This window comes from Dermacentor silvarum, chromosome 4 (genome assembly GCF_013339745.2).
Source record: "Dermacentor silvarum isolate Dsil-2018 chromosome 4, BIME_Dsil_1.4, whole genome shotgun sequence".
NCBI lineage: Eukaryota > Metazoa > Arthropoda > Arachnida > Ixodida > Ixodidae > Dermacentor > Dermacentor silvarum.
The window spans coordinates 60230579-60250281 of record NC_051157.2 but is presented as its reverse complement, the minus strand read 5'-3'; the positions used below and the strand labels follow the sequence as shown (position 1 = coordinate 60250281).

Here is a 19703-nt window from a genome sequence, read left to right as displayed (position 1 = left end):
CTCGAGCATGTAGTGTTCACTAAGCTTGCATACACGGGATATCAAAGTAATTGAACTACACCCCAGTCCATTTGATTTCATTTTATAGTGAGTTGGTGTGTATGACTAATAACCAAATCACAAACGCCAAGATTTAGCGCAGTTCGCTTGCGCACCAGAAGTGATACCAAGTTGTTGAAAGATATCCCTTTGCCTACGGTGATCTTGTCGAATGCAAGAATATCTGGCAATCTAATGCATTAGGTTCGTTGCTCAAAGTGTCAAAGACATGAACATTGTGTCACTACACTACAATGGTTGGGGAGAAGGAGAGTGGAGGTTATTGTAGCAGACACCATTGAAAGACAGCCAAACCCACGTTAACGTGTTCAAAAAGCGGTACGAGAAATGGGAGCGGTACGCAATCAAAGGCATTGGCCTCATCTACTATGTCAATAAGGGTCAACAGCTAAGGGTACATTGTGACATAGTAAAGAACGGGAGGCGGTCAATCCACAACTCAAATTAGGTAGAACGTCCTTCTGGGACACATGCCTGGTTAGACCCGATAAAGTTAGCATTCGGAACTGCAGTCACTCGGACAGAATGTTCCGGGAAAACATTCCACTCGACCTTTCTCAATTGAATTGGCCTGTAACCACTCGTAGAATGCCGCCTTTGCTTAACGAATGGCCCTGTTCCGCCTTTTCAGATGATTTTCTAGAGCAGCCCGAAATGACCTGCACGACAAATCCTAACTTCCATGCAGGTAATTAAAAAAGATTTACTGATTAACTTCTTCAATTTATACACTTTTTCACATTTTACAATTACGAAATTGAAGTCGCGCAATAGGGAAGTTATGTCTGCTTAGCATAAATCTTGATTATGTGTCCGCTTACGAGGTATACATCCGTAAATCTGATAAAATATGCATTGGCATACCGGGAAATTTGGTCGAACTGCTGTATGGAGGCTATTGGGAAAGTGTTCACGTGAACTGTAACGGACTGCTCCGCAAGTGTTCAGGTGTGATATCTCAAAAATGGTGAGCACCATACGACTTCCCTATCGCTAAGATTCGATTTCTTTAGTCGAACACGGGTCCTAAAGCAAAAAAAATATTATATGGATCTTTTTATTAGCTGCTGGGACATTTCGATTCCGTTTAGTAAGACCCCCTCTTCAGAATCCATCTGCACAGGCCGAGTTGCGCTATAAAGGCTCCATGCGATCGTTGAAAATTCTTTTCGAACTTAAAAAACATGGTATAGCTTGGTTTTATATTCTTTTTTCCTCAATAAAGTTATCTCTCTCTTTCTCTGCACAAGTTCGAGGAATACTAATTGCAACTGCTTCTGAAGATGCATTCAGCAGAAAGGGCGAAACAGAAACGATAATGAAAAGCCTTCGGAATTCCGACTTTGAACGTCAAGCACCTGGCAGATACGTAGAGAATGTCTGCCTGGTTAAGTGTATCTTCAGATTCATAATGATCGCAGGGTTCGTGTTCCATCCCATGTCATTTAAGTTACCGATGCAATAGGTTGGTTTTATAAACCTACCTGTTGGTGTTATAAACCAACGCGACCGCCGTAAAAATGTCACTGATGTGCTCTTACAGAGAGTTATCTTGAAATTTCTGAAGTGATACGCCTCGGCCATGGGCGGACATTTGTTGAAAACCACGCTGAAGCCGGTTGCCCACAGGTTACCTAAATCGGCAAAGATGTTCCCCGGCCCGACTCTCGGGTTTCTTTAGAGGTAAATTGTGCTGGGGGAGGAGTTAGTACTAGGCAATTCACGTCGAATCTTTAGAGCACAAGTGAGCACCTTTCTCCCGTGTCAACTAAATGTCAATTTGGTCGTGTGTCAATGAAGTCTCCGATGCAGCAAGTCGGTCTTATACACGCTACCACACGACTGCCGTAATAATTTCACAGATTTGCTCTTGCAGAATATTGTCTTGGAATTTCTGAAGGGATACGCATACTTGTTCAGTGCAACACTCCGCACAATAAATGCTGACAATTTAGCATGACGTGTTCTCTGCGAAACCACCACCGAAAGAAGATCGTTCAGTTAGAAAAAGCGGTTCCCCAAGCTACCTAATGATATTGTGTTATAATCATGGAGCCATTGCTTTTCATCGCACAAAACACGACAATGCACCAGCTTTTTTTACAATAACTGCTCACGTGGGTGCTTCAAACAACGTGCGAAGCCGCCGGAAGTCGCTCATCAAGTGCTCAAGGACGTTTCATGTGTTCACAGGTTGTTGGTGTAACGCTTTTGTTTATTTTGGTTACGACCACCAACCTTGACTACTGTCATGTGCGGTTAAAGGGGTAGGTCACAGGACAGTATTCAGACAGGGTCAATGGAAAAGCTATCTTTGCACAGATCTTCAGAGATGCGCCACACATCCTGGGTTCTCTGGCTTACGCCGTATTTTTTTCTTGACGTAAGCACGAGCTTGCTCAAATCATAAACACACGCATCGCGAATACCCTTTTATGTAAACGCACCCGATAAACCTTCGCTCCTACCTGCTGCCACCACCACCACTGCTGTCTGGCGGAGTGTCTGTCTTGCACAAAACGGTTGTCCCTATCCTACGTCCCCTCCCCCCTGTAAATGACGTCAGATGAACAAGTGCCATGCGCAGGGCAGCTCTCAGCCTACGTGCGCCCTTCAAGGTATGCTCGCGGACAGGCGCAGTTGCGAGAAGACGCAGACACGGCCAAGTGTTATCAGTCAGAGCGACATTTAAGCGAGCTCCTTGAATACAAGGGGTTTCCGTGATTCCAGAACCAGCTATCCGTGTCAAGGCGGAGAGAATCTCGGTGCCTTTATTCCATTGTCTTCGCCATCTCCTCATTGTAATCTGCAAAAGGACAGCAAGGCCACGGGTGCGACGAAACGTGAGCGGGTGCCCGTTGGTAATTGCTTAACACGTCACGCATGCCTAACAAGTGCCAGCAAGCTTCGTTTCAGCTGGTTCGCAGAAAAGAATAGGGAGGTGGGCACCTTTATGACGTAGTCGGATCCCTTTCCCAAGAACTGAAATTGCGATTAACTGGAAAGACGAAAAAAAAAACAAAAAAGAGAGATTTCGGGGAGGGTGAAAGAGCCAGGGAAACCAACGCACGTCACTCGGTTCAGATCACAGCTATACAGACCACAAAGTCGTCCTGATATTAAGAGGGGCCGGGAGAACGGTTAAGCGTTTCAGTTACTCCAGAGCAGCCACGCGCGAAAATACTAAGCCGTGATAGCAGCCCAACTTCGGAATTCAAGCACGGTAAGTTACGGTCGTCGTTAACTTCGTCACCAGAGCAACATTATACCAGAGCTAAAGACAACTGTATTCGATTGATGTTGACGACACACCAAGATTCAATCAAATCTTACTCTTGTAATAACGATACTGAATATAGTTATTATTAAGCCGTTTGTGTTCAAGTTACAATGCTGTGACACCTCGGCTTTAGGACACGGTTACAAGAATTTTCTGTTAGCCCTACTTTGGGCTTACAGAGGTACCTTTTATTAAAGGCAGTGTGAGCGTAGTGGCCTGCAATCACGGATTACATATCTTTACATGCCGACATGAAGTGTTGCTGTCTCTGATAAATGATGTTTTGTGCAGATCACCGCTTTTCTCAATCTCGCAAAGATGTCGACGCTGCTGAACCCTATCAAGCTGCTCGACAACATCGAGCAGCACTGGGACCCTCGCACCCGGCACTACGGCATGGTGCTGAACCCGTGGTTTGTGTTCCCGCTCATCTTCTCCTATGTGTACTTTGTTCGCTTCGCCGGTCCTCGATGGATGCAGAAGCGCGACCCTTTTCCCATCACCAACCTGGTTCGGGTCTACAACGTGGCCATGGTGGTGTTGAACGCCACTTTCCTTTACCAAGTGCTGCGTATCACATACCTGCCCGGCGGTAGTTACAGCCTGTGGTGCCAGGGCGTCACGGGCCGAGCGGATGGCGCGTCGGCGGCCGTCTACCAGTCGGGCTGGTGGTACCTGCTGGTGCGCTACGCGGACTTCTTGGACACCGTCTTCTTTGTGCTCCGCAAGAAGTTCAACCAGGTGTCGCACCTCCACGTCATCCACCACGTGTTGGTGGTGTTCAACGCATGGTTCTGGGCCATGTTCGCGCCCGAAGGCCAGCCCGCGCTGGGACTCTGTATCAACACATTCGTGCACGTGGTCATGTACTCTTACTACTTCCTCTCCACGTTTGGGCCTGAAGTGCGCAAGCACCTCTGGTGGAAGCGCTACCTGACCCAGCTGCAGATCATCCAGTTCGTCGTGTTCATCTTCCACATGTCGATCCCTCTCTTCGTCGACTGCGGCTTCCCCAACATGTTGGCGCCATTTGCCATCGCGCAAGCGGCGTTCGTCTTGGGCATGTTCATCAACTTCTACTACCAGACCTACATCAAGCCGAGGAAAGCGCAGGCAGCCGCGAAGGACGTCGCAGGAGCCGCTGCCAGCGGCAAGGGGGTCACAAACGGGACGACGCACACGCTAAAGAGAGACTAAAAACTGACTTAGTGATTCAAGGGACTGTGCGACAAAGTGCCAGGAGTTCACTGCGAGTGGAGTGTGCAACTGCTTATTTCAGACTTTGGTATATATTTAAACGTCTGGCGAGGGCCGGCTGATGTACTTACGAGAAAAGCGAGTGTTATGGAAGTAACACAATTACAGTCGCCGTTCCAGCGTGTTGAAATCTGTTATTGTTAAACCGAGTAACTAAGCCTTGGTAATGAACCTAAGCCGTCAAGTAGGAGACAAAGTTCATACACAAGAATACTCATTTACGGCTTCCTTTTCGTATGCTGTTGTGAGCGAAAATTACCTGAGAGAGTAGATGTCCACAGGCAAGAATTTCGATCATTTCTTTCGTCTTCTTCATAGAATTTCATATTTGTGTCCACTATTTCATAACCATGCTGTCTACGCTATTTTATCAAAGACATCCATCAGCTTCACTTGAATAAATTAGCTCAGGAATCGCCCCAACCGGTCAAGTAAATGCGAGGAATAAGCATGCCTTCAATGACAGCCTACAACACCAGTATACCGGCGTATGAAACGTGCAATGGGTCATCCATTCTTTTGTGTATGTGCAAGCTGTCATAACGTATCAAAGTATACGTTCTTAACATGACAATGTGGTTAAAGCAGGTCATTATTTATGTCATTCAGTGCGCACTATTACCGGTGCAAATAGACAATGTTCAGGATAATGGACCGTGAGTCAAGTTTAGATTTCATTTGAGTCAGCCTTGTGCAAGGCTGAGACATGGCCCAGCGCGTTTCTGTTTTGACTGTGTACTAGTCAAATCTGTTGAGAAACAGATGTGTCTGACGAAACTGTGCGTGTGAAGTGTAGATGAATTCGCTGAAATACACACTTAAACTTGGAATTAAGGTCATTCGTCCATTTCGGTGCTGTTAAAAATAATTGTCTGACTTCAATCCTAAATTTCCTGACTTGTAGCGTCAAACAAGTGTAAAGCTGGGTAACACGAAATCTGTACGGAGTGACGACTTTACGTGATTAGTACGTATCATTACTGTGTTTCGAACTCTACAGTAACATGTGTGAATTTGCGTGCAATGTGCGGAATAAATGTTATTCGTTAGTGTTTCTCATGTCATTCTTTCGAGGCACGGTGTGACGTCTGCGCCACCACGGTGCCAGACGATTCTCTTCAGATGTTACAGTGAAGAGGCGGCATTTTTGTTTGCTTTCTTTGTAATCCAAGATGGCCCCAGGAAGTCGGGAAGATAACGAGGGACCCCTACTGTGCTCTACTGTGCTCAAAGAACCTCGCCCGCTGAAGAAAAAAAAATCTTTTAATTTCCGTGACGTCCCTTTGCATCTGTGGCAATTTCTGAAAAATTTATAAGTATTCAATCATAGTCTGGAGGTGAAAACGCATGACTTGCATTATTATAACAAATACTCTGGGACCACAAAGTTACAGCAAAAGCCCAAGGCGAGCGCCACCAATGGTAGACCTTTCGGACGTTCTTCCGTAATGTCAAATGCTCATAGATTTGCGCCGCAACAAAAAAAAAAAAGAAAAAAAATCACAGCATATCCATGGGGTGAATGATGAGTGGGCGAAGCTCCGGAGGGAATCATCGGATCTCCCGCTTAAGGGGACGCTAGCACAAACGCGTTAGAAACGTGCAGTACTCTCTAGTAAGGGGGAGCGGCCACAGCGTCTTACGCAGCCATTTACACATGCCGAAACGTGCACCGCGTTTTCCGACGCCATCACATGACTGCTGAGAGAGTATACCCCCCGTATTCATAAACGCTCCTCGACTTGAACTTGACTTGCCACCGCCTTGGGCAGCGCGTTCGAAACGCGTTGAAGGTAAGGCGGAGAGGCCACAGCGTATTACACCAGCTTCTTACACGGGCCGTAACGCGCTAGCACAAACGCGTTAGAAACGCGCTAGAAACGCGGCCTTTCGTTAATGTTGGGTATTTATTGCCATCGTGGTGCTTGTGTCTATGTGCGCTTCGTGGCGTAGTGGGCTAACGCCGCGCGCTCGGAAGCGAGGGGTCCCTGGTTCGATTCCGCGCTACGGACACAACTTCGGAATCTTTTTTCTCATTTTTCTCAGACTGGTTACACACTACTACTACTACGACGGGGACGGAACGGGTGCCGCCATAAGGAGCTTCGCTCCTAAAAAGAAAAGATGCCGGCAATCATGACGCACTCGTTAAGTGACACCGAGCCTAGAAGGGAAGAGCGTCTGACATGAAATAAAATACTGGTTCGGGAGATTGAAAGTGTCGTCTAATAACGCGAAAAAGCCACGAAAACACAAACGCCTACGGTGTGGTTGCAATATTTACGAAACTCTCATGGTAACAAAAGGAGCCGGTAAATCAAAATTTCAGGGTCACTATTGGCAAAACTTATCTTTGTAAGTTTCTGCCGTGATTGGCCGTCGCCGTTGTCGTTATCTCGTTATCACGCCAAAAACTATCGTAAGTGTTCGAAGCCTAAATAGCTATTTTTACCCCTCAATATACAGGGTCAGTAAATTCATATAATCGACAAGACGCTGATATAAAATAATAGGATTTACTTGGCTATACATACATGCATAGCACCAACAAAAAAGAATTCCTTTTTTCTCCAGCAAGACAATGAATAATTACCTTGAGCACCATGAATACCTCGTTAGGGTCTCAACTGAAATGGTAATCTATCGTGTGAAGCACGCGAAAGAACTTTCGAAGCACCAGCTCTAATATTCTTTGTGAATCGAACTTTTTTTAGAGCACTGCAATATAAAATTATTTGGTGGTTATGCCAAGAACTGACCTTATAGCCACTCAGGAGAAGACTAAGTAGTCCTTCTCCGCAGCAACGCCATGCGTTAAGCTACACAAACATATAAGGAGTTAATAAAGCCAATGGCCTGCGAAGTGCCCGGCCTTCCCTCGACAATGCTGCATAAGATGGTCATTGCGCTACCTCGATGGTGTCGTACCTCGGTAACGTAAAATCAGTAGAAGATCCCGCACATTCGAAACCGCTCGCGCCATCGCGCGACCTCATCAAACGCGCTTAATCAACGACGGTGCGTTGAGGTTTCCTAATGAAGGTCCACTGCTTAGTGCAGCTCATGCTGGACCGTTCAGAGGCGGTGCAAATAAGCGACTCCTAGGCTGATGCAGTCTTCCGATCGAACATCATCACTGAGCGATTAGCGGATCCAGTACTATAGATAGTCAGCGTGGGCTGCTGCCACTGACAACACCGTGAACACTGAACGTAAATGTCCTTGAAGTCGGTCACGCTTTCTTTCCTGATGTTACAATAGGAAGGTTTTGAGCTCACCAGCTGTGAGCCGCGGACCGCCCTTGAGCAAGACTGTAACGCGCCTACCTGCACGAATACTCCACCTGTGATGTGATGCGCATTGCAATCGCGAAGCACCGTGGTGACTCACCAAGCTGTTAAAGGTTAATTTTTTTTCCGCCACTGAAAGGTGGGAAGGTCAAATTATACCGAACGTCGTATTCGTGCAGGAAAACAAGATAGCACAGAATGCCTGCACAAGTTATTTCCTGTCTTACATCTAAGTAGTATTTTCTTTTCGTACCCTTTCCAGACTCCCTGCACCCAACCCAAGCACAGTGCGAGTCATTGCGTCAATTACAAGCTGATAATGTACCTTCTGGTCACAGAATTCGACAAATACAGCTATACCTGCGCATTGTTTATTTGAAACCATCACAGTTCTTTGCACTCACCTTGGTACTCGTCCTGCCGATGTGTCCTTACTCAATGCGGTGACTCAGCGGCTTTGGCATAATTGTGCTGCTGAGCACGAGGTCACGGGTTTGATCCCTGCCACAGTGGCCGCATTCCAAAGAAGGTGAAACTGCAAATGTACTCGTATATCGCGCATTGGGTGCATGTTAAAGAACCCCAGAGCGCCAAAATTATTCCGGAGTCCACCACTATGGAGTACCTCATTATCCAATCGTTTATGTGGCCCGTAAGACCCCGGAATTTGAATAATTAATTTGATCAACGCGTGCGTGCGTGCGTGCGTGCGTGCGTGCGTGCGTGCGTGTGTGTGTGTGTGTGTGTGTGTGTGTGTGTGTGTGTGTGGTGTGTGTGTGTGTGTGTGTGTGTGTGTGTGTGTGTGTGTGTGTGTGTGTGTGTGTGTGTGTGTGTGTGTGTGTGTGTGTGTGTGTGTGTGTGTGTGTGTGTGTGTGTGTGTGTGTGTGTGTGTGTGTGTGTGTGTGGTGTGTGTGTGTGGTGGTGTGTGTGTGTGTGTGGTGTGTGTGTGTGTGTGTGGTGTCTGTCTGTCTGTCTGTCTGTCTGTCTGTCTGTCTGTCTGTCTGTCTGTCTGTCTGTCTGTCTGTCTGTCTGTCTGTCTGTCTGTCTGTCTGTCTGTCTGTCGTCTGTCTGTGTCTGTGTCTGTGCGGTTTTCACTACATACTGCAGACGGGAACCTTCGAATCAGCACTACAACGTCAATGGAGATAACGAGAACGTTTTTTTTTTTTTTCCTGTCCTACTACTCATCTTTCAGTATGAGTGGCACAGCGCAGTTTAGTTCTGCCTCACAAAATCCTCCGATCCCATTAACTTACCTTTTCTTTTTCTTTCCCACACACACAGTGTTTGACGGCATGTAGCAAATACAGATGTTTATAAGAGAATGACTCTTAATTGCGAAGCAGCCCATGGCTCGCAGGCTTGATACCACCACTTAATTGAATTTGCCTTATGGACCGGCAGATAGAATCAAAAGTAGCTTCAACAAAATAGCTTTGTTGGAATTATCCTTTATTACAAACTACGTTCACACGACTTAATTCTATATAAGTGACAGAGCTATGCTTATTCAGAACACTGTTGAGAGCAGCCGCATGAAAAGGGAATACAGCGAGGGGAATGCCTTATGTGCGAGAAAAGTTTTAGCGCAGAACCGCCTCAAAGCTTATCGTGCAGAGAAATGACTAAATTCGAAAGGGAGGGTTCATGCAATTGCCTTTATTAATTTTAACAAATATACGTTTTTCTCCCTCTGCTTGTACAGGGAAGTGAAGGTTTTCACCAGGCTGAGCGAAGATATGAAATGAACATTGGACCGAATTTACTGATTCTTGAGCCTATGAGTTCCTATAAATACACAAACTACTGCTACTCACAGACGATGCAACTGAGAAAGAAAGGCGAATGAACTTACGCAACCACGCAACCACGCTCAACCTTACGCAACCACGCTCAACCACACACAACAGATGCTCGTATGTCTATCCGTGTCATACTTGTATTAAAATTGTGCTTCTTAAAACCTGCAAAAAGACGATACCTCAGACAATGCATTAGTCTTTCACTGTTATTAGCGCCTATTTTTGTCGAAGCACTTGTTTACTTTCCTTACCGAGAGACATTTGTTTCTATTTCGGCCGAGCAAGTGCATAACACGTTATTTTATATCGCTGCACATCTTCCGCGCGGTGTCCGTTTAGTCGTTTAGTGACCGTCGTGCAGACCTGACGCGGTCACAAAACACTCGTCAGAAATGCTATCACAACCTGAGGGAGCGGTTTCAAAACGCACCTCAGACAATACATTACGTGTTCCCTGTAATTAGCGCCTATTTTTGTCGAAGCACTTGTTTACTTTCCTTACCTAGAGACATTTGTTCCTATTTCGGCCGAGCAAGTGCATAACACGTTATTTTATATCGCCACGCCTCTTCCTCACGGTGTCGTTTAGTCGTTTAGTAACCGTGGTGCAGACCTGACATGGTCGTAAAGCACTCGTCAGAAATGCTATCACAACCTGAGGGAGCGGTTGCAAAACGACAAATGAACATACAACGGCTCAAATTGCTTATTTTTGTGTCGTCAAGGCTAAGAAAAAGAAGCTGCCTTGACGGCGTCCTTCAGGACACACACATCTTTGAAGTCTAGAGCTTGCGAGTTAAAACCTCATTGCACATCAATTTATCACAAGCGTCATAGCACTACTTCCAGCTTACGAGGTACTCCAAAATTGGCACTGTTTCGGTCATAAGTATATAGCTTAAGAAAGTCTCTGAACTACTTTGTTTATTTCTAAGACCGCGTGCATTCCACGTGGCGCCAGCGGTTTGAAAAACACGTTGCACGCCCATCCCAACGTCCCTGAGTGGCGCTGGCTAACGTATTCCAAGGTTAGGCAGCCGGTAAGCGTAACCAAGGTTATGTTGCACATACATCTAGTGTACAGACATACCGAAGAAAGTCAGAACACTAAGGCCACCACCGTATATTTCACCTCTTAGAGCACAACACTGCAACCTGAGCTTGAACGTTCCAAATCTCGAGTCCCACCGCCAACTGCACATGCACTGTGCTGGTTTTTTTCTTGCACCTTGGACTTCTCTTTGTCGGAGCTAATATGGGCGACATTTGGTATGAAACACGAATTACACAGACTACGGGACTCGCCCGTGCAGCTTACTTGCTTGGAGAGCACCATTTGCTCCTCCTGTTGTCAAAAGTTCGGGGGCAACGTACGCTATTTGTACCCCGCCTCGCCCCACACTTTTGAAAGCGTGCATGGGCGGCTGCAAACTTGCAAATCCAACGAAACAACAGCTGAGACCACGTTTTCTTCCAGAATATCGGCCACGTAAGCAATACTTTTTTATTACGTATTTTCTGCTTGGGGAGAGAGGATTGTCTTGAGGACCTCGCCGCCACGCACTGGCAAACGAAAGGTAGAAGGTGGCTCTAAGCACTTACTGAGATGCGACGTGTGGCTAATATCTGTGTACAGGAAACTGAGAATTTAGGATGTAAAGTTAGCGTTAGAAAAATCAGGTCTTATGATATTCAGTGAGAACTGTGAACAAATAGTGCCAATACAGAGCCAGGAAATACCTCGGGTAAAAGAATTCAAATGCCTTGGAGTATGGATAAACGAAGGTAATAGATATATCGAAACACAGTAAAAAACAGTCATAGCAAAAGGAAGAAAAATTCGGCCATTTGAAACAAAGAGCGCTATGGGGATAGAGTAGGTACGAGGTGCTCCGGGGTATGTGGAAGGGTGTAATGGTTCCAGGACTTACATTTGGAAATCCGATGGACTCGAGGTCAACCAAAGGTCAGGGGGACGCCTCTTGCATTGAGTGCTCACGAGAAGACTACAAATGAAGCTGTACAGTGTGATATAGGCTGGGCAAGATTTGAAGTAAGGGAAGCTCAAAGTAAAACTGATTTCAAAGAAGGATTGAGGAGTATGAAAAAAGTAAATGTATTGGGAGTGTGTTCAAGTGTTTGTACAGGAAAAATATTGACTCACAGGGAAGCAAAAGAACTAGGAGGCTTTCCAGCAAGTATGCGACTGGTATAGTGAGCTACATGGCAACAAAGAACGTTAAACGCAAACTCAGAGGCGAGGATACAATCTCCTGGAATACGGCAATGAAAAAGAAACCGGCCATGAGTAACGACCTAAGATGTAAAAACGAAATCAGGTAAGAAGCATTTATGATAACTCAAACGCAAGCTCTTTCCTTTTTGAAGTGAGATAAGGATGCCCTAGAACGTGTTGCTATAACGCAAGGTAGACCAAAGAAGAAGCATGTGCTTGCTGCGATAAAGCTAGGGAAACGATGGAACCTGTTTTATTAGAATGTGAAAATATCTACCTAGCTGTAGGTTTAGGCTCTGCTGGCCTCCTTAACACCCTTAGGTTCAGGGATAGCAGGAGCAAATTAAACGTGTCGGCAGCAGAAATCTGGAAAATGCGATTGGAGGTTTGGTGGCACAAAAGTAGGGAGACCACAAACAACGGAGGCATACAAAAACATAGTTACCAATAGTGGTTCAGAAAGTTTGATGCTGGGAATTTTTTGGCTGTAGAAATATATATATATATAGATAGATAAGACATCAGGCAAAATAAGAATGAGAGCTAGGTGGCGCTACGCCACCACCCCGTTTCAAAGGGACGCTCATATCATCCATCCATCCATCCATCCATCCATCCATCCATCCATCCATTACTTCCCTCCGCACTGCAAGCCACCTGCGGGAAGCGCCTGAACGTTTGAACTGCCACTAGGCATGTCCGGCCAGTTTTGCCTTCCGATGCTTGCATCATCTCGAGCTCCTTGGGGCCGTCCAACAATGTTTGAAAACACAAACGCAGCGCTGCTATCTTTTTTGTAAAGGTAGCAGAACGGGTCCATATAATGTATTATAATTTACCTGTCCCTAATGATTCACCAAGTGTGATTGATAATGATATCTGTTATTTTCAAAGATAACTTCACATGACGCATTTTTCAGCGTTTTTATATGCATTGGTAATGCGCACTTCTGATATTCGCTCCTTTCTTTTTTTCTTTTTTACCACTTCGAACAATTAAAAAGAAAGCGTACAAAATTAACTCGCAATGTTAGCAGCTGATATGCTACTAAAATAACTGGCACATCAGATATCAGAGAATCAAAATATAATATACCCCACTTTAAATGACAACCATCCACCCGAGGAGCTTTTTTTCGCGCTACATCAAATATAGAGCAGCAAAAAAGTCACAGGCCTGCGCAGCAGACGCAGCCCAATCACAGCGTAAGCTGGAGGAGCGGCTCCGTAGGAGCTTAATTGTTCGGCACCAAGCACTACAGGGTCTTCGCGGCGAAGTCTCTATGCGTCGCTTTCACGAGAACGATTATAACTGTCCGCCCGGCGTCGACGGTGAGCTGTGGCTTGGCCGCAACACGTCGCACTCGGCACAGTGCTCTGCTGCGCCCGACGTTGCCTGGTTGCAGCCGCGCGCGTAACTCTACGATTCGCTTCTTCAGCAGTGGTTCGTACCTTGCGAGGAGGGGCCATAAAATGTACCGAAAAGTAAACACAGGAATCTACACTACGTGGCACGCATGCCACATCCCTTGATGCTACATGCAATGTTCGCACGTATCGATGCTACGCGGCGTGCATGTCACATCACGTGACAAATGGCACGATACGATGCTAATGACGATGATGATGATGATGATGATGATGATTTAATGGAATTCCCTTTGCAACAGGCCTCTTTTGCTAATAATTGCTTATAATTGTATACGCAGAACTTTCATTACTGCTACGCACATAAGTTAAATTGGGGGCTTCACTGTCCCGAAAGTGTACATTGGTTTATGAGGGACGCCAAAGTGTCGGACTCCGGATTAATTTTGACCACCTGCGGCTCTTTAATGTGCATTCAAAAACACACATTTCTCGTTTTTTTTTCTCTCATTTTTTTTCTTTTCTTTCATTTATTCCGCCTACATCATAATACGGCTGCGATGGCCTGGATCGACCCCGCGATCGACCTCGCGCTCACCACCAGAACACCATATCTATCGAACACCTATGTTAATGAGCAGCATAATACTTCTTCAGAACGTTGTGCTTCTCGACACCAAGTAGTATAACTGGAAGTGCTTAAATGCGCATTTTACGTTAGCCTACGATCTAAGGACGCATTCCTGCACAGTTGCATCCGGGGTGTTCCGAAAGAAAAACAAAAAACTTGTGGCGTGAATGTGGCTTCAACAATGGCTGACCACGAAGTAAGAAAACAATGATTCAAATGGTTTGACCCGTTTTATTTAAACGAAGCGTAGGCTGTTCGCAAAAACGAAGCAACGGTAAATGAAACAGTCCAACAAGAGGATGCAGGTGTCACTTGTCACTTGCGGCGTGAAACAATAGTAGGCGTAGCGTGCGAAAGCACGCCGCTATGGCAACAAAAAAAAGTTATAATAACAAAAGTGTTACTTTGAAGTTCTACTCAGTCACACAATAGGAGTCACACAATAGGTCTAAAACGCTGAGAGGCTAATGAGAATGAATCAGATTGCTGATGAAAGAAATTCCGACAGATGATTACTGAATATCAGATAACTGAAGGAGGCGCCTGCTATTGCATGACAGCGTATACACCATCACGTAGAACTGACCAAACTTAAGTTGCCGCTCAAAGACAAGAGTACAGTTCAGAATAATTTCTCGCATTCACAACAACGTAGGCTAGAAAATATCGCCTTTAACAAAGAAAGAAAAACAAACAAAGCGTGCAATGACGTCGTCGACGCCGTACTCACGCGGTAGTGACACTAAGCTAGTCTTCAAAACAAGTCCACACTGTAATGACTCTCGCAACTTAGGCTTTCTTCGGCCTGTCTCCCGCAGACCGCGCTGTTGCCTGAGTCTGGCCACCGTCACTCTCTACCTGTTTGGCAGCACTCTTGCGTCCTTTCCTCTTGATGTACTCGTGAACGTAGAAGTTTATAAAGAGCACCAAGCCCAGCAGGCCTTGCGCGAAGGCCAGGCCGATCATAATGCGCGGGTAGCCGCAGTCGTAGACGAGCGGGATGCAGATGTGGATGAGCAGTACGACGAACTGCGTGATCTGCATCGTGGTGAGATACTTCTTCCACCAGAGGTATTGTTGCACAGACGGCCCAGACATGCTAGGAAGTAGTAGGAATACATGATCACGTGCATTCCAGCGTTTACGCACATGCCGAGCAACACCTGGCCGTCACCTCCGAAGGCGAGCCAGAGCCAGCCGCTCCAGACGACCAGCGCGTGATGCGAGACGTGCAGTGCGGACAGGTGGGAGTACTTCTTGCGCAGCAAGAAGAAGAACGTGTCCAAGAAATCGCCTATCCTGACGAACAGGTACCACCACGAGTAGTGGAGCAGCATCAGCGAGTGATAGTCGGTAGAGTGCGTCATGCCTTGGCAGAAAACGCTGTAGCCGCCGTACCAGAAGGAGTGCTGGAAGAACTTGAACATGAAGAACACGTTGAGTACCACCATCGCGAAGTTGTAGGCCATGATGGCCGGCTTGAGGTTGTACGGCTGCCGGTTGCGCATGAACCGAGGCCCCCCGTGGTACACGATGTACAGGTACAGCCCCAGCACAGCGACGATGAACCGGATGTCACCGATGAACAGCATGTCCTTGGTCCTGGGGTCCCTCTTGGACATCAGGTAACGCCATGCCTCGGTAAGGGACGCCGTCACGCCACCAGACTCCATCATGCACGTGAGCGACTACCGTTGTCCCTGCCCGGTACTGCTTCTTTTCTGTCCGCGGTGCGACAGAGTGCACTGAACACCGTTTGCGGGGGAGCTATCTGCACGACAGAACACTGATTCAGGCCGTGTGAGCCACGGCTGGGGTGAAACGACCGACTTCCCCGTCGACCGCAGCGATTGGGGTCGTGCCAGTGAGGAGATCCGGCGAGGGGAAGGAGGAAGTGAGAGTGCGTTTCCTGACAGATCGGACGTAGCTTCCATTTCGTCCGCCGCACCGCCGTGCACAGTCCTGGCGTGCGACGGAACGCCCGGAGAAAGCACCGTAAGAACCGGTTCCGCGTTCCGCGGCTGTGATCATAAGACGCAAAGGAAGGTAACAACATTCGGAACTAGCCGTCTTTTCGGTAGAGCGCCTATGGCTTCTGACGCTCCAATCAGCTGTCACCGTCTCCCGGTAACGAGAATTTTATGCAAGCCCTTCCTTCGTCGATGTGAAGAAAATAAATCAGCCCGCTGTGCGTCATTGTTTCCCGGACACATGGGCCAAACGTTAAGACGTCTTTGTCTCTCACATGTCACATGTTGTTGTAGTTGTATGCATTGTGACGCTCGCACGCTACTATTTTGCAGGCTTAATGCTGCTCAAGGACAGGAGTGTGACATTAGAGCACTGTCGATTAGCACTGTGATGAAAGCAAGCTAAAAGTTCTGTGACAACAAGCTAATAGTTAAGAACTGATAGAAAGGTGATTTTTCCGACTTTCCGCCTTCTCCTTGGGCGTAGGTGTCATCTCTCGAGACTTACAAAATTGCGATCCCTGTGGCATCGCTTTCTGTCGTCTACGATTCGCACGAAGCAAAAATTAACAAAGAGTGACTTTTTACTCGAATTATCAGACGATCTCGAAAATAGCCTCGGAAGTGCATAACCGCCGGGAAGTTGGTGAGCACCATTACTTCTTCCTTATATCAGCTCCGCCGCACAACCAGGACAAACTGAAGGAAAAGTAAGAAGCACGCTAACAGGAAGCATTTACGAAAGAAGCGAGTGACGAGGAAGTTCACTCACATTCCGTCTAGCCGACTGGGAAGAGTCCTTCGAAAGTGCGAGGCTATTTGTGCATTAAGGTGTTATGTACTATCGGCCGATGGTCTCGAGACACGTTGCGTAAGGGAGTTGGATGGCTTCCATTCAGCGCAACAGTAGCAACAAAAGTTACGCAGAATTTGTTAGTGTGAGCTTCCGCGTTGCCGCGGACTAAGAATGTGTCTTTAACAACACTCCGCTTTGTTTATCCCAGCGCTGCGCTCAAGATTACATGTAAGCCAACCCTGCTGCACAGTGAAAGTTCAAGGCCATCAGATAACTCGAGCTGGCGTTTATAGTGATCGCTTGCTCGGTTATCTCATCGGTCTAGCAGGTAGCTCCGTCCACGACAGGGCCGAGGACGAGGAAGTATGCTTGTATGGTTGACATAGAGCCTGCAGCAATAGTTAATCGCCAGGCTCACAATAGCGGAAGTGCTCGTATGCGAGGCAGAAACGCAAGTGCTTTGTAAAACTAAGTCCAGCGTCTTTATTTTTATTTACTCGAAGCTTTTGTGAGCTTCCTTGAGTATATACTAAAGCAGCAATGCCTCCATGTCAAGATATTTTTTTATATAATTTGTGGGAGCAGTGCCCCTTCATGTTCTTCAAGCGATTAAATTTGAAATTAAGAGAAACCAGGAGTCATCTAGAGGGGGCGTATATACAAATACTTCTATGCTATAGTGCGGATGAATGTAAATGGGAAATCGAAAAATCCGATGTGCAAAGGGTAAGTGGTCTGAACCGGAGAATGTCCCTGCGGAGTGACAATGAGAAAGGATAGAGCCCATGAGGAAAAATGAAATAAGTGAGAGATAGATCCGCTGCCACTTGCACCCATGATAGCATTTACGCACCATGGCGTTCACTGTGGGATGAAAAAAAATGATCCAAATTAGCGATGTTTACGGATGCTCAAGCGTCCAAATAAGTCATTATTTGAATTTATGTACGCTTGTACATTTTGTGTGTCATACTCATTTCTTTTTTTCTTTGTGTCACGTGTGATGGAGTTCGCTTTTAACTGTTGTATCTCTGTGCGTGCGTTGTTTCATGTGTGTATCGTCTTCATCCGTACACACCTGTTCACCTCGGACTGCATTGTGGCCTTGTGTATGTGTTTGTTAGTCCGTATGCGCATGCATGTGGGCACTCACTGTAGTGTGTGGTGCCAACGTTTCCTCGCCTTTTATATACTCTACTTAGCAAACTCCGTTCTAGATTTATCGAACCTATGACATTGCTTCCTGTTACCTTGTTTTTCTCATCGTTACTACAATTATGTGAAAAGGAGTAGCCTTCGTCAATATAGGATGACTGAAAGGAAAAATATACATCCACCCGAATGTAGCACGAAGTCACAAAGGAAATCCCATGCGGATTTCTGAGATAGCAAGCTTTGCAGTTGAGGAAAAAAATTAGTCCCGGTCTGGGATTTGAACCCGGGACTAACGTCTTTCCCGGGCGGTAACTCTACCATACGAGCTAACCAGGAGGCTGGCAGATCGCAGTGCGAGGGCGAAGTAATCTATAACTCGAAGCACAGGGACATTGAATATGGCAAAACAGTTCTGCGGAATCCGGCAAGGCTGAGGAAGGTTCATAAAAGAAAAAATGAGAAACGACCCTAATCCTTGACTCAGGTGTCTGTATAGTGGCCCTCGCACCTCGGCGTTGGTGTACCCTGGTGTAGGGAGGGAAACCGAATTCGGAGGAGCGAGTGAACGGAACGGGTGAAATCTCGGTGCCAAGTAACAAGACACCAAATCATGCCTAACTAATATTGTCACGTTAGTGTGACAGCGCACCGGTAGGCAGGCAGGCAGGCAGGCAGAAACGTGGAGCCTAGAAGATAACTACACACCGCTTGCCATATTGGGTGAACTTGTGCGCTTCAACTTAAGATGCAGTTTGGCGGAAATCAAAGCAATGTTTCGTTTGGTTGTTGTCTAATTGAATACCATGGGTCAAGTGCGTACGTTATTTGCGCATGTATCACCATGAGTGCATTCCAGAGTGATCGCCGTGCTCGCGCACATTCTAGAATGTATTCGCGATGCGCGTGCGATCTGATCAGCTGGGCTGCCCGAAACTGCAAGTGGCGGTACTTGTGATGCCGCTGCGCCAAGATTGGGAAGGTTGCATGGTGCCGTGGCTGCGCCCGAATAATTGGGTCAGCCTCACCCATGGGGAATCGGCGTTTTATCTGGGAACGTCCGACCCATGTCTGACCCGGGGGGCGTCCCTGCGGTCTATGCGGCCAACCCATCACCTGGACACAGGCTCTGAAATGGTGAACCCTGCACCGGTGATGACGTTGGCGACTGGAATACGATCAGCGAACCTTTCTGCCCACCTGAGGTGTTGCATAAACTCAGGTGGGCTCTTTTGTTGCTGCCAGGACATCGTCCGGCACAACTATCCTGGGAGAAATCCCAGGGAAAACAGGTCCCAGAAGCCAGGCTTCTGGGACCTGAAGGAATACAAGATAATGAATCAACTGGGACTCGCGCAGCTTGTTGCTAGGCCTTCCCTGTCCAACGACGGAGCTGCAAGCTTCACCTCTGCAGACAGTGCTCGCGTAGCGCCACTTTCACCTCCAAAGCCGGGAACCAGCAGACAACAGCAAAGTTCAATTTCCACAGATGACGGTGGTGAGCCTCCGTTCAAACGGTTGAATGCACAGTCGAGAAGCGAAGCCTTTGTCAACGACGTCTGCAGATAAGAAGCTCCTTTTGTCGAAGAATTCCAATCGGAGAGTGCGGGTATGTCCTCATGTGAGCACAGCGATTCTGATAGCTCAAGTGACAAAGCAGGTCCCCAAGGTAGCGAATCAAGTGATGAGTCTGATGACTTTGTCGCTTCAGACAGCTGCACTAGGCCAGATGAGGGAATAGCCTTCACTTGTACATGCGACTTTTGCTATAGAATTGGCGACAACGTTCAAAAAATTGCGATACCATAGACGCGTCCTGCGCCGAGCGAAAACATAACAGATAAGTCGGGGAAAACGAACA

The 19703-nt window shown here is 46.9% G+C and overlaps 1 protein-coding gene and 1 pseudogene across 1 annotated transcript; one reads left to right on the top strand and one right to left on the bottom strand.

Moving 5' to 3' along the window:
• Positions 1-3162: 3162 nt before the first annotated feature.
• Positions 3163-5649, top strand: LOC119450110 (elongation of very long chain fatty acids protein 4). Its single transcript, XM_037713476.2, has 2 exons — positions 3163-3283; positions 3632-5649. The coding sequence occupies exon 2, from the start codon at positions 3659-3661 to the stop codon at positions 4535-4537; it is 879 nt and encodes a 292-aa protein (XP_037569404.1). The 5' UTR covers positions 3163-3283; positions 3632-3658; the 3' UTR covers positions 4538-5649.
• An 8492-nt stretch (positions 5650-14141) lies between these two features.
• Positions 14142-16093, bottom strand: LOC119448137 (elongation of very long chain fatty acids protein 7-like; annotated as a pseudogene).
• Between the last annotated feature and the right edge of the window lie 3610 nt (positions 16094-19703).